General features: G+C 52.2%; 5 protein-coding genes across 5 annotated transcripts; 4 read left to right on the top strand and 1 right to left on the bottom strand.

The window, feature by feature from the left end:
* Nucleotides 1–552: 552 nt before the first annotated feature.
* On the bottom strand, nucleotides 553–1,960 carry CTAM01_01553 (uncharacterized protein; the record flags this gene model as incomplete). The annotated part of the gene is made up of 3 exons (XM_060517595.1): nucleotides 553–615; nucleotides 693–967; nucleotides 1,681–1,960. The coding sequence occupies 3 exons, from the start codon at nucleotides 1,958–1,960 to the stop codon at nucleotides 553–555; spliced, it is 618 nt and encodes a 205-aa protein (XP_060388056.1).
* A 4,337-nt stretch (nucleotides 1,961–6,297) lies between these two features.
* On the top strand, nucleotides 6,298–9,256 carry CTAM01_01552 (glycosyl hydrolase family 3 N terminal domain-containing protein; the record flags this gene model as incomplete). Its single annotated transcript, XM_060517594.1, has 7 exons — nucleotides 6,298–6,495; nucleotides 6,550–6,675; nucleotides 6,727–6,985; nucleotides 7,035–7,254; nucleotides 7,313–8,615; nucleotides 8,665–9,155; nucleotides 9,208–9,256. 7 exons carry the CDS (start codon nucleotides 6,298–6,300, stop codon nucleotides 9,254–9,256), a joined length of 2,646 nt encoding a protein of 881 aa, XP_060388055.1.
* A 2,565-nt stretch (nucleotides 9,257–11,821) lies between these two features.
* CTAM01_01551 (calcineurin-like phosphoesterase) lies at nucleotides 11,822–13,998 on the top strand (the record flags this gene model as incomplete). The annotated part of the gene is made up of 2 exons (XM_060517593.1): nucleotides 11,822–12,196; nucleotides 12,253–13,998. The coding sequence occupies 2 exons, from the start codon at nucleotides 11,822–11,824 to the stop codon at nucleotides 13,996–13,998; spliced, it is 2,121 nt and encodes a 706-aa protein (XP_060388054.1).
* A 969-nt stretch (nucleotides 13,999–14,967) lies between these two features.
* Nucleotides 14,968–16,563, top strand: CTAM01_01550 (uncharacterized protein; the record flags this gene model as incomplete). The annotated part of the gene is made up of 1 exon (XM_060517592.1): nucleotides 14,968–16,563. The coding sequence occupies one exon, from the start codon at nucleotides 14,968–14,970 to the stop codon at nucleotides 16,561–16,563; it is 1,596 nt and encodes a 531-aa protein (XP_060388053.1).
* Nucleotides 16,564–18,091: 1,528 nt separating this feature from the next.
* CTAM01_01549 (cytochrome P450) lies at nucleotides 18,092–19,998 on the top strand (the record flags this gene model as incomplete). Its single annotated transcript, XM_060517591.1, has 5 exons — nucleotides 18,092–18,142; nucleotides 18,231–19,139; nucleotides 19,195–19,509; nucleotides 19,614–19,780; nucleotides 19,836–19,998. 5 exons carry the CDS (start codon nucleotides 18,092–18,094, stop codon nucleotides 19,996–19,998), a joined length of 1,605 nt encoding a protein of 534 aa, XP_060388052.1.
* Nucleotides 19,999–20,277: the final 279 nt, after the last annotated feature.

Here is a 20,277-nt window from a genome sequence, read left to right as displayed (position 1 = left end):
ACATGCATCTGCGCGTTTGGTTCAACCTCGATTACTGATCAATGGCCATGGATTGTATGCTTCAAGTATAAAACATAGCCTCTCAACGAATTGATCCTTTCGTTATCTAAGGGCAATAGTGAGGCTTCAATTGGTGGATCATCTATGACGAACGGCACTTGATCCTCGCCAAGACACGGCACGGCGGCCAATGTCGACTTGCCTGTCCTTCCTTTACGCTTCGAACCATCAAACTTTGGCACACCTGCCACTAAGTCACTTAGAAGAGAAGCCATGTATATCTAAACGGTCAAAGAGGACCTGCTGGTCTCGCTAGTTCCTGCATCTACGACGATTAGCGACTTGATAGTAAGCCGTGAGAATCGAGGATGGGTGCCTCTGGATACTCGTCCAGCTTGAATGTACTAAAAGGAACATTACATCGTCCGGCTGTGGAAGTATCCTTCCTATTGAAAACTCTACGAAAACTCGACTGGCATGAGCTCCATTTCCGCTCAGTCGTTTTCTATAACTGCAACTTCCTGACGCTCGCAGGTAATCCCGAGGCGTCATCTAGCTCGAAGACTCTTTGACTGCATCGAGAGCAATTAGAAAGCCAAAGAAGACTAACGACAGCTATGATAGCGTTAGCAAAGTGGTGAACTTAAACTAGCAGATTGCAAACATTGCGTGATAGTATCAGAGTAACATACAATCAAGAACCCCAACGCGAGCGTTGTTAGTTCGAACCCTCCGGCTAACGCCTTACCAGCAAACATGGCGTGCTGGAGCCTCCAGGCTCGGAACGCTCCCAGCAAAACGATACAGATCGAGAAGCTGTAGCACAAGGTAGCGAGGGGTTTCCCCACGGCCGTATATCCGAAGCCTGTATCTGACGCCTGCAAGGCGAAGAGCTGCGCTACTACAGTCCCTAGGACAGCCGTAGCTAGTGATGTGCGAAGGTATCCTAGAAACGTTCGCTCGATCGCTTTGAGACAGGTGATATTTCTGTTAGCTATTGGCAATCCATTGATTATGACCAACGAATACGGAGGTAAGACTGGTGAAATAGGGATGACGGGACAGCTTCCGGCCCAGACGGCTGTCTGGTTCACGACATTACGAGACTGTAAGAGTTCGCGTAACACTGGCTGCCGTAGGTCCATCCGAAATGATCAGTGGCCCATCAAGCGCAGCATCATATATGGAATGCGACCTTGTCTGTACCCCAGGGAGAAGACACCCGTTTTAGTGTTGATGAGGGGGGATGTGACATTGTACAATTTTTTGGACACGATGATGCCTATATGCAATTTCTGGCCACGCAAAGATTGCCATGCAGGGAACGGAGGAAGGTAGATGACCACGGCCGCGAGATAGGTATCAAGGATCAGGGTCTGCTGTTCTGGTATCGAGGAAAGAAACTTTCGGGATGAATGGGACGATCAGGAACGACAATCTCAAGGGAATTCTGGACGCATAGTAGAGAGGTGTCAGGGGTCACTAAACCGTGCAGACTGCTGCTTGACTGATCATTCGGTGCAAAAAGATTTGGAACAGTAACATCCCACCATCTTCCCGTATGATCGGGACGGAGTAGCAGAGCTATGAAGATGCGGAAGGGGTTTTCCGAACTCAATCTTGAAGTGCTCCTAATGCGAAACCGTGCGTAAAGAGCAGCTGGACACGCAAAGAACGTACCTAGGTGGTCGCGGCAAGTCTCAAACTCCACTACTACGCTGACTTGTTTGCTCCAAAACCGCTTAATGACACATTCTTTGCTAGAGGACGGCGGGTTCTGGACCGATGATTCCGCACTTGAAGCCTCGGTGCTGCCCTTGTCTTTTCCAGTAGCATTCAGAGCTGTCTCTAGCCGATGTTGGTTTGGTTCATCGTCATTTCGCCTCTCGTGATATCGTGTTGGCCCTTGCGATGTGATAGCGGAGATGTTCTCCGATGAGCGAGGCTCCTGTGACGGCATGGTGTATGTCTCCTGCTCGAAACGAGGCGGCGGTTTGCGTCACGTATTCGTCCTACCAGATGCTGAAAACGGCCCAGACCTTGCCAAGACCAACGGAGCAGCAACAAGAAGACTATTGAATAGATGCAGGAACACCGACTTGGCTGCGTGGGTTCAACGTTGATAAGTCTCCGGTTATGTTGCAGCCTTGTTGTGTAAGTATTGTCTAGTGTCGTCGTGGGATGTGTTGGATTGCAGGCGATCGAACAAATTCAGGTACCATGAGAAGAGGCCTGTGGTGTCATCATCGACGCGAAAGATAACGAACAATTGTCAAACATCATGGAGGAGCCAAGAGATGAATGTGCCCATCCTGACGCTCAACTGGCCGGCAGTTTGAGCTCGGCGATGACACCGGGCAGACGGCAGTCGGGAGCGGCAAACTCCCTCGACATATCGACTAAATGCGGCTGCCGGCGATAGGGACGAGGATTGGCGCAGACGTTGACTTGCCGACAGAGATAGGGCAAATGGTCGCCGATGAAAACGAATGATCCACTAGATAGACAGGGATGGCTAAGTGGTCGGTGGCTTGGTAGACGATTCGATGTTTGAGCCAGAATATGCTTGAATCAGTGTGTAGAAGCCAACGACCGGCACTATCTGCCGTGCGGGAACTTGCTACCATCTCGGTCTACTTGATTCCTCCGGAGAACAGGAAGTTGAAAGATGTGCCCCGCGTAGATTTCGCCGTTGTCCTTGGATGTTCTGGAAAGGTCATCGTACCTAGCGTAGAACTGAGCAAGGGAGTGAGATGGAGACAATGCAGCTCCTCCCCGCACTCCACTGTTCTCCAACTTCTAGATCTGCAACCTAGTGGCAGGAGCATCCACACAGAAATGGTTAACCAAGACGGTGGAGGCAGGCGGTTCCGCTACGGCGGGTTTGACGGTTGTTGTTTGGGTTGAGGTGACCTAAGGTCTTGTGATGGAACGGGACGTACCAAGGAAGTTGAGGACGGGACGAGGCTCAGGTACGGCCGCAATAAGAAAACCTCCGACGGGTGTTCCTGCACTTTCTGCTCACGTCGGCGGTACGTCTACTCCACGGATCACATGTGCTTCCGAACCGAACTCAGGGTCGCATCTCTCCATGCAGGTGCATTTTCTCCGTGACTCCCGTGCCAAAACCATCAGGTAAGGTACCCGAGCTGACGTGCCTTTCGCAACCCGCTTCATATAAAATGGCTGCGAATTAACATGGGAAAGCATGACGTATCACGGTTGAGGTCGACGAAACTGCTCGTTCGTTCAACACCGTCCTGTCGAGAATCATCGCCGCTTCCCTACCTTGGCCAAGACAAACCAAAATAGTTTACAGCACCACCGCGGGACTCTCACTCGATATGCAACTGCAAAGTTTCCCGGAGAGACTTCCGCAACAGTCAGGCACTTTCCATTCGCATGTGAAGTCCCAATGAGAATGGAGTCTTGACAGGGTACATCGCTTTCCGTCCAGAGTCGCACCACATGAGACGAACGACGACCTTTTTGAGATGGACAGCCGATCAAGTACTGGAATGAAAGGACACTGCGCAAACTTCATGGCCTGATTCTTCGGGTCGTTGTTGTTTTACCTACTTAAGGTGACAGGCTGCTTAACGGCGGGCCTCTGCAAGGTGCGGATGCAACGCAGTCATGCACCACACGCAAGCAGTGTCCGAATAGCCCTTTGCTGGGGCCCTCGATTGAAGCCATTCCCGATCTAGCGCCAGGGTCAGTACTACACATCAGGAACAGGGCATCCCATGGCTTTAATACGGCTGGTCCAGGAACGCCATGGTTGTCGGCAAGGCACGGCTGGTCTGCATCCGACTATACTGCAGTTCTTACACCGACGCAACCCTCCCCGATTATCGAAAAGTTCGACGGGCGTCTTACGAGCCGGGATCTTCAGACCAAAAGACAAAACCATCTGGCTCGATATCCGGTTCATGGAAAGATGATTCCCCGCCTTCCCTGGGAATAACGATCCGCATCGATAGCTAGGATATCGGGAGGCAACGACAGAATCCTGGCTTGTGGTAATAGTCTACACCTTGCGAGGTATCATTGCAGCCTTCACCTTGGGATTGACTTCGTTGGACTATCCCCATCTCGCATCAACGACGAAGAGATCGTATGTTAGCGTGAATCCGTTTGACTCCGAGCCTGTCGGAACCTACCTCTCTATGAAAAGGACGAGTTACCTAATTCGGATGGGGAAGCTTCTCAAGAGTAGCCGCAAGCAACTCGGCGATCAGGGATCTGTCAGTGGAACAGCAGCGACCCAGACGCCGTCCTGTTGGGACTCGGAATCCGGACCCCACCTCCCCCAGTCTCGCCATGCAAGTTTGTCCTTCCGGCCAGCCAATCCGGCTCACTAAAGGGTAGGACGGGCCGCCGAGCCGTCGTTCGGTTCCTTCATCATGATCCCTAGCCTCAGGTCGCCCTGGATCTCGATAACTTATTGTCAGCTATTCAGGCTCACGTCCGCCCTATCCTACTGGACGCCCCTTCCCCGAACGTTATTGCCACTGGGAAAAATTTGACGCGGACACATGCGACCTTTTATATTTCTTACCGTCAACGCGTTCAAGTCGCCGATCCTTTACGGTATGGACAAGTTCACTGGGCATTGAACTTGCCCATCATCCACAACCGATGATGGTAAGCCCCTCGTGCTTCTCCGGCGAAGCAGGGGCCGTCAGCCTAGCCCCGTGCTCCCAATCGGACAGTTGGGGTTTCGTCTAACGGGTGCACGGAATGGCCAATTGGGAACGCTGTTGGTTCCGATACTCCGTCTGCACCACGGCGGGTTTCTTTCAAGTGCCATGGGACGTTGGGTCGCAGGTTCCCCGGACAAGTGCAACGAAGGCCAGTCTGTCCGTCGTCCCTGGATTCCTTGACCACGCGGCGACATCTTCCGGCCTGCCGGGAGACTCTTTTAGCGCCCATGTGCAGCTCTATGCGAGATGGATTCGATACTGGCTGAGATCAAAAACTGCAATCTTGGGTTCCAAACGTTGCGCAGCTCCTGGTTCCTCCTTGAATCTTGCGTTCCATGCCATGGATTTGTGATTGACAGACAACCTTGACCTGCGTATGCAACCAGGCGGAACGCAGCTCTCAGCAGCGATGCACCGAATGCTAACGAGATCGATAGCACGATGGCACTACAAGACTCGGGTGCCTGTTGATTAATCAATGTTCTATTTGCCGGCTACCGCTTTGCCTCATTTGGCTCAACTTTCTCGCGGATACTTCGCGATATTGCAGGCATGGTAGCCTGGACAATGGTTCGGAAGAAACGGTCTTGAGTCCTTGACCAGGGGACCTTACCAAAACAAGGCCCCTATTCTCACACCCCTTGGGGAAGCTGACGTGAAGCAGAATAGGTATCCGTAGCGTAACCCCACTTGGTCATTTGCTTGCGGTCATTTGTCCGCTAACTTAACGCACTCCCTCATGAACTCCAACTGCTTCCCCGTCGACCTGCCTTGCGTCCACCGCTCGAACGGTCCGTTCTTACCGAAAGAGCCCATATCGCCCAGAAAAGGCAGCGAAAAGAAAGTACGGCGTTGCCTTTCACCAGCAATGCTTGCGCATGGTTTGGCATGGCACAGCAGCTCGACAGGGAATTGAAAAGCATCTGCTGGTCATAAAGTCAAGTGACTCGACTTGAAGCGCTCAAATCCTACATTGGCCTTGCTTGTTATCGGCGGCGTTGTGGTAACCCTTACTTGCAGACATTTGGACACCAACCCGCTTGTCCTGGGTGGTGAGAAATCTCCCCATCCCGGCAGCCAATGTTGCCATGCACCACCGGGCTCTCCGTTTCCTATCGATGCTGGGCGGAGGATTGTCCACAAGCAGCTGACAAGTTGCCATTGAAGCTTCCGTTTAAAAGACGTACGTGGAAAAGTCCCCCTCCGTTTGAATGTACTAGTCCCCATACGTCTGCCCAACCTTTCGGGATCCTGCTAGGTTGTACTTCGTTTCTCACCCCTTCCGTGGCTCTCGTTATCAGTCCCGTTTCTCTACTTCCTTCTGCAACTAGACCCATATTGCCTCATCTTCATTGACCATCTTTCATTAAGACGGATAAATGTCGGGCTCATGTGAGCTTTCGTGCTTGAGGTTCGCCTGCACTTCGGGTCTCATATAAGTCTTACATACGTCCATCACTTTTTTCTATTTGGCGTATGCTCTATCCCACAGCCGCCTGTTCTACCATACCCTTCAAAGACTAGCCTCTGCTAGAGAGTGACTCCGGCAAGAAAGAATCACATAGCTATTGCGCTGGGGACGTTCATCAAGATGAGCACCGTGACAGACAGTCAAGCGGGGCGCGATGTTGAGGCACCCATCTCTTCGCCCGAAACCGAGACGAGCAACTCGACGCCGAACACGGTGTTTTCTCCGCCATACAGTCCCCCACAGAAGATCCAGCAACTTTTGAGAGACACAAGAGTTGCAGCAAGAAAGAAGTTAGATCAGCTGACCCTGGAAGAGAAGGTATGGCCAAAACAGTCATCCTTGGAACAGAGTGCTTCCACTAACAGTACATAGGTCTCGCTGCTTACCGCCGCAGATTTCTGGAGGACAAAGGCTATACCATCCAAGAGCATACCGTCAGTGAAGACATCAGATGGGCCAAACGGTGCCCGTGGTGGTATCTTTGTCGGCGGTACCAAGGTTTGTCGCACTTATCAACCATGTCCTCAACTGAGTAGCTAATTCTGGTAGGCTGCTCTTTTCCCCTGCGGAGTCTCCCTAGCGGCAACCTGGAACAAGGACCTACTCTACGAGGTTGGCCAACACCTTGCCGATGAGGCGAAAGCAAGATCTGCGAACATTCTGCTGGCACCGACAGTCTGTATGCATCGGCATCCCTTGGGCGGGCGTAACTTCGAGTCTTTCTCGGAGGACCCTCTTCTGACTGGCAAATTGGCTGCCCAGTATGTTCGTGGCTTGCAGGATAAGGGCGTGGCCGCAACCATCAAGCGTTTGTGCATTGGATTCCTAAGGAAATCAATCTTTCTAACATCTAACAGACTTCGTTGGCAATGAGCAAGAGACGCACAGACTGACGATAGATTCTATAATCCAAGAACGTCCCTTGCGCGAGATTTATCTACGACCATTTGAGATTGCTGTACGAGAGGCGAATCCATGGGCTCTTATGTCCTCATACAATCTCGTCAACGGCGTACATGCAGACATGCACAACCTCGTACTGAGGGATATTCTCAGAGGCGAGTGGGGTTACGATGGGTAAGAGAAACTCGATCATTCCCTTCCTTATGCTTCCTGCTTGCTGACTTTCTTTAAGAACCGTCGTGTCTGACTGGGGCGGCACAAACTCGACCGCAGAGTCCATTATCGCAGGGTGCGATGTCGAGTTCCCCTACTCCCCAAACTGGCGTTTTGACAAGGTGATTGAGGCCTTGAATGAGGGTAAAGTGACCCTAGAAGACATCAACCGCGCCGCGGAGAACGTCCTCACGCTTGTCGAGCGACTTAAAGGCGATGACATGTCAGCAGAACTGCCAGAGAGAGAAGACAATCGCGAGTCGACGCGCTGTCTGATCCGCACTGCTGGGGCTGAGGGCCTGACGCTTCTCAAAAACGATGGCGCAGTCCTTCCCTTGAACCGCAAGACAACCAAAGTTGCCGTTATAGGGCCAAACGCAAACCGAGCTATTGCCGGTGGAGGAGGAAGTGCAAGCTTGAATCCTTACTACAGAACACTTCCACTGGACAGTATCCGCGCAACTTCTGAGCAAGAGGTTACTTTCGCTCAAGGCTGCCACATTTACAAATGGCTCCCAGTAGCGTCGCCGTACTGTACCGAAAAGTCAGGCAAGCCCGGCGTCAACATCGATTGGTACTCTGGGGACAAGTTTAAAGGCGAAGTGGTTGTTGTGCAGCGACGAGTGAATACGGATTTGTTTCTATGGGATTCCGCACCCCTAGCAGAGATTGGTCCCGAGTGGTCAGCAGTCGCGACGACTTACCTTACGCCAAAAAGTACTGGAAAGCATACAGTCAGCTTCATGAGCGTTGGTCCTGGCAAGTTGTATGTGGACGGAAAGCTTGCTCTGGATCTCTGGGACTGGACCGAGGAAGGGGAAGCCATGTTTGATGGGTCTGTGGACTACCTCGTCGACGTCGACATGGAGGCTGGTAAGCCTGTGGAGCTGAAAGTCGAGATGACCAACGAGCTTCGCCCGGTGGCGAAGCAGAAACAGTTTGGCATAACGCACAAGTATGGAGGGTGTCGTATTGGTTTCAAGGAAGAAGACCAAGTTGATTTCCTCCAGGAGGCCGTGGATGCGGCTAAGGGGGCTGACGTAGCAGTTGTCATTGTTGGTTTGGATGCAGAGTGGGAGTCCGAGGGCTACGACAGGCAGACTATGGATCTACCTTCCGACGGTAGTCAGGATCGGCTCATCGAAGCAGTGGTCAAAGCGAACCCTCGTACTGTTGTCGTCAACCAGTCCGGTACACCTGTGACTATGCCTTGGGTCGACCAGGTTCCGGCCATTATTCAGGGATGGTACCAGGGACAAGAGGCCGGCAATGCCTTGGCCGACGTCTTGTTCGGCATTAAATCCCCGAGTGGAAAGCTTCCGGTAAGTCATTTGCTCCTCATATATGCATATGTGCTGACAATCGTGGGAGTCAACCTTCCCTAAGCGCATTCAGGACACCCCGGCTTACAATAATTGGCCTGGCGAGAACCTGAAGGTCAACTACGGCGAAGGCCTATACATTGGGTACCGCCACTACGAGCGAGCAAGAATCGAGCCGCTGTTCCCCTTTGGTCACGGTCTTTCCTACACCACTTTCGAGTACGGCCGTCCATCAATCAGCACAAAGACCCTCACATCTCGGGGCACAATCGAGGTCATTTTTACAATTAGCAATGTTGGCTCGGTACCTGGTTCCGAGGCTGTGCAGATCTATGTGCGGGATGACAAGTCCAGGCTACCCCGCCCGGAGAAAGAGCTTGTCGCCTTTGAGAAGGTGTTCCTAGAAGCTGGGGAAACGAAGCACCTCACCATTCACCTCGACAAGTATGCCGTGGGCTACTATGACACCTCGGTCCCGGGCTGGGTCGCCGAGGAGGGCACCTTCAAGGTCCTTATCGGCGCATCATCTGCTGATATCAAGTGAGTCGTCCAAGATTAAGCATGATGAAAACAGACTAACCCGGTTTTCAAGACACTCCGTTCAGTTCGAAGTCAAGGACTCATTCAACTGGGTCTTTTAGTCTGTGCTTTCTGGTGCTATTTGATACTCATTACACCATATCATCCATTTTTTTCCTGTCCATCTGCTTGATATCAATGTTTCTTCGTGATCTGCTGGAGAAATTTATGTAGATAGGAGCCATGCCAATCCATCGAAGCATACGGATAAGACCTATTCTCAACGAATCTATCTTCACATTACTGGCTCGCCCACCTCAAGTAAGAGAGGCTAAAAGCTGGTTGACACAAAGAACGGCTTGTAGACATCGAGATAGCTTCGGGAGAGCTAGCACGAGAATTGACTGCAAGCTTTCGCCAGCTGCGCGGAAAGTGGCTGCTGAGCCTTGGGTGCAATATAAGGCCGTACTTCTGTCTACCCGTGACCTCGGCTGTTTTGTCAAAGAGACGCCAAGGAGGTTGTCGCCAAACCAGTCGGCTGAAGGACATTTCCCAATGGACGGTACACCACTCTCACGGCACCGTTAAATATGGGCTATTGTTAGACGGTGGAGTCCAGAATCTCGGGAGGCTTCTTCCATATTTCCTAGAATGGCTTCGTGGGCGCGGACTCTCCGAGCCTCTGCCTCACCTTATCTTGCATCGCCAGGCGGGGAAATGGGAGAACCTTGATTCCACCCGCCTCGCATGCTCTACTAATATCGTTCTTCCCCCCACGTATGCGTGATGCCATACCATATCGCTCGCAGAAGTCGTCATCAGATACACCCTTCTGTGTCATGCCCACGCGTGACTGCCGCCTTTCCAGCTCTGGAGACCGTCCTAGATACTACCACGTGTATGTCGACACCACACATAAAGAACTCCATCGTCTTTGAGCTGGAGCATTGGTGGAAAGATACGAGCCTGTCGACCGAGAAGTCATCAGGACCTTGAGCATTAGGGAAAGAGGTTAGTGCCAGAGAAGTTGGGGGTGTCTTTTTGCTGTCACACCCATTCGTCTCCCTTTATTACGAACTGGCGGTGTATGTCAATGATTGCATGTGGTTGCGTGTGATGCGTCGTAACCATGGATCTCTTCTTGATGGTAAGGTCGTGTTCAGGAACCTGACTTGGAGCGCAGGATGACTTTGGGAGCGGGTCACTATGTAGCCGGTGATGGCGTCGTAACAGTAGGTAACGCTTCGATAACCGGATGAATAAGCCGTTGACGTTCTAGGTGGTCATGGGGGATGGTATTGTAGTAGGTGCCCACCCCCTCCTCGCTTGTCTCCGGGGGCGTGGAAGAAAGGTGGAGGGTTCGGAGACTTGCAAGGGAGAGACGGGTGATGTCTCGGTCCGGCTAAGTTATGGTCGGGACACGGTATGTGGCTTTGGTGTGCTTTGGGATTGATTATCCGCCATCGGGAGCTGTATGGATGGGTGTAGGGGGTGAGACTGGTGCAAGTGCGTGATGGGTGGTGGTGATGGCTTCGTTTACACGCCTGGCTGCACTTCCTGATCGAAGACTGGAACTATCTTGAAGGGGAACGTCGACTTCCTCATATTGCCGAACAGTAGCAGAATCCTTGTACGATTAGACGAGGATTAGTTGATGGGAGATGACTGGACTGATGTGAAGCATTCAGAACTGGTGGTGTTGAGAACCTGCTTGACGATCTCACTCGAGATGTCTCAATTTTCAAGGTTGTCGGCACTGCATTCCGGGGCGCTGCGGCAATGCGATCCGTCGTCGAAGCTTGGTGTCAATGGAAGTGCAGAGGGAAAGGCAGCCTCAAGGAATCCTCTGTTCGAGAAGCTTTCCGTCTTGGACTGATGTTTCTTTCCTACGGCAGGGAACCCCTCGTGCCCCTCCAAGAAGCGGCCCGCCCAGGCTTTGTTCGTGTGGGCAAGTTTCCTCGGCTGACTAAGTCGGGACAAGACAAAGGACGTTAAGCTGGCCAGCACGCAGTATGGAGTACCTATGTACCTATGGAAAAGGGGGTGGGGCTTCCTCAAGCTGTCAAAGTGGGGCCGTGTTCAGCGACGTTTCCAGTGCATCAAGGTCTTCGGGGCTTCTACGAATAGCAGTCTAGCGGGGTGCTTTTCTTCCTTTCTGGGGGGATTGCCGGGGCCATCCTGTATGAATCCCGTCGCGATTCGTGAATTGATTCGATTGTCGCCACGCGTCGACTTTCTCCTTTTCCCAGTTGCGACAAGACATCACTATTTCGTTTCGTGGCATTTCGTTGCAGGCGTCTAATAGCTTGTGTGCACTGGTAGACCATCGGCTTTCTTTCTAATTATCTTAATTCGGGTTCTTCTTTTGAAGGGTTCTGCAATACCATCTCGTCTCTAACGGTGTATTTCCGTACGAATACATAGGCGAGGCTCTATTATAACCTATTAATCCATCTCCAAACGAAGCTACCGACGACGATCGCGCGCGAGCTCCCGAAGAGCCACTCACACGCCCACATACCAGACACTGGCATACGCAAGCTCGCCCACCTTTGCACGTTTGGTCGGAATTGCGGCACTGATCCGTTCCAGAGGGGGCCCCAGGGGAAGTGGGAAATCAGGTAAGGGATACAGACACGGGGCTGCAGGGGAATGGCAGCAGCCCGGGCTAGCCAAGCACCAGCAGCATGGCTCCGCCTTACAGCAACGGCAATGGCTACGCCTACAAGGGGTCCAAGAAGCCTGCATCCGCGTCTGCATCTCTCCCGTTCCAACATTACTACAATGACGACAGCTTCCGCGCCCGTTTGAGACCGTTGCTCGCGGCCCTACAACGACTACTGAGAACACTTTGGGCCTTTTGGCAAACCCGCGGCCGACGATTGGCGACCGGCATCATGTGGCAGGCTGGCAGGCGGTTGAGACAGAACCTCACTGCGCGCCGCCTCCTGAGCTTCCCGCACCTGCTGGTGTGCCTCTGGGGCATCGTGCTCCTTTGGGGCGAGGGCTGGGTCTTTAAGAGCCGAGTCGCAGAATGCAAATGGAGCAACTGGGAGAACTGGGTAGGTCAATTGCTGCGCGCTGTCGCTGTGAACCGACAATGCTGATTCTTTGATAGCCGGCCGGATCGAGCCCACACCACCTCGTCTTCGTTGCTGACCCCCAAATCACCGATCCGAAATCCTACCCCGGCCGTCCGTGGCCCTTGGAAGACCTGACGGTCCTCATCACCGACAACTACATCCGCAGAGGCTACAGGCAGCTCCAATCGCAGCTACGACCTGACTCCCTCTTCTTTCTGGGCGACCTCTTCGACGGTGGGCGAGAGTGGAAGACTGCGCACAGCGACTTCAAGGACCCTCAATGGGCTGTCAACCGACGACCGAAGAACGAGAAAGATCACGTTAAGGGATGGAACGATAATTATGGCCAGAAATACTGGTTGAAGGAATATGAGCGCTTTGGCGACATCTTTTTTGGGAGCTGGGGGCTAGGCGGCTCCAGGGCCGGCGACTGGCAAAGGGGACGCAAGTTGGTGGCGAGCTTGCCAGGGAACCACGATCTTGGCTTTGGAGACCAGGTGAAGGGCTCTGTGAGAGATCGCTTCAACACGTACTTTGGGGACGTGAATCGTGTCGATGTCATTGGCAACCACTCCATCGTCTCTGTCGATAGCTTGTCGCTGAGCGCCGTTTCATCAAAGCAAGCCGAGGTCGATTTGAAGGCGATCCATACACCTGCGGATGTATTCCTGAAGGACGTCAAGTTTACCAAGAGAAAGGCCGTGGAGCGAGAGTTGCGCTTCTGGAGGGGCGAAGTGGAAGTTGAGCCCCTAGATCATATCGTGGAGGAGCTGGAAACAGCAGACGCCAAGGTGCCGACTATTGCGCCGGGAGAAGAAGGACCCGATTTTCCTACGATTCTTCTCACCCACGTTCCTCTATACCGAGACCCGGGCACGCCTTGCGGACCGCTGCGAGAGCACTGGCCTCCTACGAAACCTCCAAAGGGGGAGCAAGCGCCTATGATGGACCACCGAAATGCAATTTCTGTCTCGGGCGGTTACCAATACCAAAACGTGCTGAACGAGGACGAGTCTGTCAAGCTCGTGAAGAGCGTTGGCAACATCGTTGGAGTGTTCTCCGGCGATGACCACGACTACTGCGAAGTTGTCCACTCGGCAGAAAAGGACAACGTTCGCGAAATCACCGTTAAGAGTATGAGTATGGCCATGGGAGTGCCTACACCTGGCTTCCTCATGGTCAGTTTGTACAACCCGATTGACGCCAACGGCAAACCCCTTCCTGGCGCACCCAAAAAGACGTTGCAAACACACCTTTGCCTGCTTCCGAACCAGCTGGCGACATACGCGAAGTATGCCGGGCTTGCCTTTGTCACCATCGTTGCGATTAGCATAAGATCGTTCCTCGTGCCGGTCCTGAACTTGACACCCTTTGCTTTGCATGACGAACAGCCGCAGGGCGCCATATTGCCGACCATCAAGGACAAGGTCGAAGATGATGGCACTTACAGCATGCACTCGACATCAGCCTCTTCCGGATCTCGATTCCTTACCGGCCAGTCATCCCGAACTAGGAGCGGATCCATCCGCTCCAACGGGGCTACTCCAGCGCCGCCGCCAAGAACCAAGTTGAAGAAGCAATGGGGAGCGCCACACCGGGCCCCGCGGATCGAAATTTTTGCAGATGAGTATGGAACTGGCATGCCGCGTTTGACGTGGAAAGCGGCGTCTCAGCGGTCGAGGACGACAATCGGGCGTGTCGCTCGCGAGATCGGTGCCTCGACATGGAGGGTTGTGTGGATGGTTGTCTTGTTTTGGGCCTATCTTGCATATAAGGGGTAGAAGGGCTGCGGTGTGCTCCGCCTCTTAAGCGTGTACAATTATCGGAACATGGGACGGCATTCGAACAGAAGGGATCCCATCAGCATTCAGCGGGTTTGCATTGTTTTAGCTATTTGACTGGAGGATGCTGGAGAGTTCTTTTGGTTACATTAAAAGAAGGTCCGTCGTCTTTGTTCATTTGTGTATCATAGCCCGGGACGACGGGCCATAGAGTACTGTATTGATGATCCAGCTTTTGATGGGTATTTTTGAAATGAATAGGCTTTAAGGAATCAGATGCTCAATGCCTTGTGCCGGTCGCTTCAATTCCTGCGTCTTCGATTCTGTGTCTCTGACATTCTAGTTGCTGGGGCTATACAAGTCTTGATCCCATAGTAGGCTGACTCCTCCTCCGTCTTGGTTTTCCCAGCAAACTTGGAGCGGGCATGGCTAGGCTGGCTGTGAAAAGCTTTACTCTATCGAGCCTCTTTGCTTCTCGACTACAACATATTTGCTGATGATTACGGGAGGTGGCGCCAGACTGGGAAATACGAAGGCCCGGCGAAGATCACAGAACTGCCATCGAATCGGTTGGGTTTCGATCCTCACTCAAAACACCACTCAAGCAACCCAGCGCCTGTGTGCCTCCGGTGCTTCTGTGTCGGTCAGGGGCGGAAGGCACGATGTCGGCATAAGGAAGGAGGTAGCACATGGTTCAGGGCCCTTCTTACCCTTTCCACAATTCACCAAGCCTTCCAAACCAGTCGACTGATTTCTTTCCCTTCTCCCTCCTCCTCGACCGAACTGTTCGAGCGCTGCACGCAATCTTCGCACCTGACATCAAGTCACCCAAATTCCAATCATCCCGACCTCTAATTCAACGTCTGGTATTCTCCTAGGTACGTCATCCAACCTCTTCATCTCTGATTCTTCACTTGCTGACAAGATTCAGAGTCTACTGCTGCGTCGTTGCCTAGAAGCTGTCAAATCATGCCTCCGCCCGTCAATCTCCCGACTCCAGCTGCCGGCGACACCTTCGCACACAATGGAAACTTGAAGATTACCAACGCCGCAGCGAACATCTTCGTTGTGTATGACTTCGATGCAAAGAAGGCCGACCGATCAACCTCGAGTCTCACCGTAGAGTTTGTCATGGGAAACGTCTATCTCATCGACGCTTCGCTATGCAGTTACTGGGAAAGCAACCGTATTTTTGGTAATCTCGTCAAAGGACTCGGGCTTCCTTTCGAAGGTTGGTTTGAAGGCAACATCTCCATTGACACAGTATACGATGACATCGTATGTGTTGTCGATGGACAACTCCCCACGTGCTGCTCGATCGGCACCATTGCTGGCAATTTGGTCACCGTTGCTGACCTCACCATTTCTGGTGGTTTCGGGCAAACGCAGCCTCCCAGTGTCGCAACCAACTACGTTTATGGATGCCGCCTACTCGAATCCCATCTATCATACGGCGGTGGCCTTCAAAGGGCTAGCTCTGCCTGGGCCTCGATGACATTCGCTCCTGCAAGGCCATCCAGCTTGCCCACAAAAGAGCTTCCACACTCCATCCAGAACAGTACTTCCGGCACCAGTCATACCGTCAAGACGAGCTTCATAGATCTCCATGATGCTCCAGGATTTCGAAAAGCCGAACAGGAGGAGAAGAAATTGAGATGCGGCGTGGACGACTCGACCTTTCGTGTTATCTCTGGCCAAACGACTGCCACTGCAGAACAAGGAATGCTTCAAGTACCAAGCTTGTACACTCAGCAGGCAGACAAGAGCCCAGCAATTCAGCACGATGGTATTTCTGATCCAAGCTCCCCACGCTTGATGTGCGCAAATTGTTGCAGAGGAGGCCACGAGGCTAAGGACTGTATCGGACCGGTGGATGTTGACGGTTTCATAGCCGCTTGCCCAATATGCAATGTACGCGACCACATCTTTTCCAGTTGTAGCAAACTGCTTGAGACGAAGAAGAATGCCAAGAGAGCCCTGCAATTCTTATATCTCGTTCAGCGTCGACAGAACAGGGCCCCCATTCTAGCGAACACTTGCTGGATAGCTGTTTGGGCCGCACAAGGCTGCCCCAGAATACAGCTACCTCATACGAAGGAGTTCGCCCGGATGATTGGCCACGGGCTGATCCCAGGTTACCCAGACTGGCGAACTTATGACTACTCCGCACCTTTGTCGCCGCGAGACTCGACCAATGTCGCCTTACTTCGGGATCCAAGTACCGAGTATGAATACGGAAGACCATCTGGTCTGTTCCCAGGGACGCAAGGCATTTCCATAGGTCAGGGCTACAACGCGGTCAGGGCCAAGATGCAGAGGTTGGGCATCAATCTTTTACCAAATGCCCCAAACCCGGCAGCTTTTTCGAGGAAGATGAAGAAGCAAGCTAAGCGGGATCAAGTCAAGCGAGATCATACCAAAACGACACTGGTTCAAGGAGATGGCAGCCGCTTTGCAACAGGGGCAAACTGCACCATTGTTCAGAAGTCTCTTCCAGCTTTGCCAGCAAAACCGGTCTTCACCAGCCCCACGATCGTCAACATCAAGCAAGAAGCCATCGATTAACGTTTGGACCGTCGTCACTTGCGGTCGGTCGCTTTGACATGTTGTCTCCTCATTGTATTATGTTCTAGCTCATGGAGGGAAGTTGCTCATTGTGAGAATGAGCAGGCGATGAATTGCGCCAGAGTTCGCTTGAGGATTACCGACCTAGCCATCAGTTGCTTTATGCTTGTGACTTAGCTAGAGGATATCGTACTTGTTGCGCTTTTCTTCATGGAGTTTTGATGATTGCATTCTCGATCACTTGCACGCTTTTGTGCCGTCCACCAGCCATGTCGTTAATTTCCCCAGACTGCCATAGGCGAAAGGTTCTGCATGTTCCAAAATAGGCTGTGAATTGCAATCGTGATCTTGAGATGGGAAATTACATCAGATCAGAGTGCTTGAGAGAGACTCTAAAGACGTTCCACGTAGCACATCGGTCTCGTTAAAACGACACCTTGGGTTCAATAAGGCTCGAGGTGAAGAGAATCAGGGAGATAAGGAGCATCCATATATTCAAGAACAAACCGCTTACTTAAATGAGTTCATGTGATGGAGAAGAGTTAAAGGAGCTAGGGGCTCAAGGACGTAGGAGGTTTGCTTTTGCTGATAGGTGGGAGAAACATGAAGAGGGGGAAAATATGCGAATCGAACCCAGAGCCTTTGGAAAGACTTTCAAAAAGTACGCCGGTCTTGGAGCAGGTCACATAGCTTCTCTTGATTGCCTGTCCGAAGATAAAATCTGCTGAATTATTGGGATATGTGTACCCCATTACAAACGTATTTGAGGGAAAGGCAGACCATAGAGCCTTCCAGGTTGCGTGATCTGCCTCGCCACAACGGCTTTGGCCCATTCAGGTCTATCCCATAGTCCTTTAACCTTCATCTTCCACCATGATTGTGAGTCCCGCTTATATGATTTTCGCCGTAACTGCAAAGTGACTGGGCTCTAGAAGCTGGCGACGCGGAGAGCGTACTTGGCATCTGAACGGCCATCGTCAACGACATACATGATTCTCTGCGTGTTCGCATTCGTTCGGCACGGCAACCGATTCGCCAGCCCTCGTATCTCGGACTGGAGAGACAAGCCGATGGCAACGTCAACCCGGGATTACCGTCTGAAACAAACCGGCAGGAATAGACAGCTCTGCCCGGTCCCAAAGGTGTGGTCGCTTGCCGAACCCCTCACGACGTTGACTGCGGCAAGGTTCGTGCCCCCTTTTTTCGTCTGATTTGCTCTTCAGGACCACGATAATTTCTCAAGCTGATAATTTCTCAAGCTATGACCAAGATTTTCTCGGCCATTGAAACGTTGCACGATGGCTTCGGTTCAGGGACTCGTACTCGGCATGACGAACTTATCCAGGCTGAGCTGGTTGGGTTCATGGATGGGTGGTGCGCTGCGAATGAGAAAGTCTACATGAAGTTTTGCTCGTCCAGAAGCTTTAATATCTGAGGTTGTCTCGTAAGTATCCGGATCATTTGCTCTCAATTTAAGTGTCTATCTTCCGCCCTGAACCGACTTGATTTGAAGTGCCGCTTTAGGAGCATGGCCATCATCAACATCATGATCCAGGCTTCGTGCCTTGGCTTCGCCTTCGTAAGTATTGTGCTCTTTTATTGACAAGCTTTGTAACTCTATCGAGAATAAGAGCTTTCTCCAAGTTCCTTTTCCTGACGCTGGACAGACCATATTTTACATCGTCTCGTACATCATCTACAACCTCTTCTTCCACCCCCTCTGCCGCTTTCCCGGCCCAATCCTCATGCGCGCAACCCGCGCAACATTTTGCTACCGACTCTGGTGCGGCACTCTCTCTTTCGACATGCTTGACCTCCACAGAAAGTATGGCGACGTGGTGCGTATCGCCCCGGATGAGCTAGCGTACGCGGACCCCGCAGCGTGGAAGGAGATCATGGGTCACCGTGCCGGGAGCGTTGCGAGCGGCGGCCAGGCGCCGCTCGAGTTTGAGAAGTCGGAGACGTTTTACAGGCCGATTGCGGACCTGCCGAGGGATATCATCACGGCAATAGGCCCGGAACACGCTATGCTAAGGAGGACTTTGAGTCACGGGTTCAGCGATCGGAGTTTGAGGGATCAGCAGCCAGTGATCATGAAGTATGTTGACATCTTTATCGCTAAGCTGCGAGAGTTAGCAGATGTTCCGGTTCAGAAGGCGTACCGAGATGAAGAGGGCGACGGGGATTCTTCCGCGATGGACCTTGGTGAAAAGGGAACGGCAGATCTCCGGGAGCCGGTGAACCTGACGCTCTGGTACAACTACTGCACCTTTGACATCATCGGAGACCTGGCCTTTGGGGAACCGTTTGGGTGTTTAGAGGGAGGGGACCTACATCCCTGGGTGAGGACGATCTTCCAAATGATCCGGCTGGGCGTCGCACTGCAGACGGCGAACCACTTTTCGGTACTGAGCCGGTTCATCACGGCGGTGATGTCGACCAAGGCAATGAGGAACAGGCGGCTTGAGCATCAGGCTATGACGATGGATAAGTTGAAGAGGAGGATTGCGTTAGCGAAGAGGGAAGGGCCGAGGGCGGACTTGATGGAGGGGCTGTTGAAGAAGAGGGAGGAGTGGGTGAGTCTAGTTCCTTTCCCATCATATTTTGTATCAGATGATAACATGGACGCAGGACCTTTCGTTGCAACAGCTCGAGGGCAACGCGAGCATCATTATCATTGCGGGCTCCGAGACTACGGCGACGCTGCTTTCTGGGGTGACGTATCTCCTCTTGAAGAACCCCGAAAAGATGCAGAAGCTAGTGAACGAAGTCAGAACGACGTTTGACAGGGAGTTGGACGTCGATCTCACGTCTGTGAATAAACTGACGTACATGCTCGCGTGCCTGGATGAAGCGCTGCGGTTGTATCCGCCTGTGCCGACTGGTCTTCCTAGGACGGTGCCCGAAGGCGGAGCTATGATTCGCGGGGAGTTTCTTCCAGAGAAGGTGAGTTTTTCGTTATATGCTGTCCTCTGCCGAAGGGGGCCGGGGGTTCGTTCCGTTCTCTTGTCGGAGCATCCCAGCTAATGCGAGATCCCTCACCTTCGTAGACGACTGTTGCTGTCCATCAGTGGGCCATGTACCATAACGAGGCCAACTTCAAGAACCCATTTCTCTTCCACCCGGAGAGGTTCCTAGGTGATCCGGAGTATGCTTCTGATCGCAGGGAGGCGTTACAGCCGTTCCACATTGGACCTCGAAATTGCTTGGGACGAAAGTGAGTGCCTCCTGACTTTCCTCAACTTTGTCTACCTGCTAATATGACATTATAGCCTCGCGTACGTAGAGATGCGGATCATGCTAGCGAGATTGCTTTGGAACTTTGACATTGTTCTGGCGGAGGAGAGCAAGGCTTGGATGGAGACTCAAAAGATTTATACTCTGTGGGAAAAGGGGCCATTGAATGTTTACTTGAAATCTGTCATACGTGACTGAAATCTGGGAGCAGAGACTCCCTAGCTCAGAATATTGAGATCTTGGATGACGCACTACCTCCTTTCAAGTCTCGACTAATCGATTGATCTGTACAAATAACCTCGGTAACACCAACTAGACTATGTTCTGCGCTTCAATTCAATCACAGCAGAGAACGAGACTCACAATTCGATGACATCTGCATAAAATTCAATAATTTTCTTAAGAGTAATTACGGGCGTCCTTTAGGGCTTACTTTGTAGTTGTTTCCAGTGCTTGCCTTCTCTCAACTTCCTCTGT

Source organism: Colletotrichum tamarilloi (assembly GCF_030869305.1).
Source record: "Colletotrichum tamarilloi strain Tom-12 chromosome Unknown Scaffold_3.1, whole genome shotgun sequence".
Taxonomy (NCBI): domain Eukaryota; kingdom Fungi; phylum Ascomycota; class Sordariomycetes; order Glomerellales; family Glomerellaceae; genus Colletotrichum; species Colletotrichum tamarilloi.
Note: the sequence above shows the minus strand (reverse complement) of the source record. Positions and strands in the feature narration are given on the sequence as shown.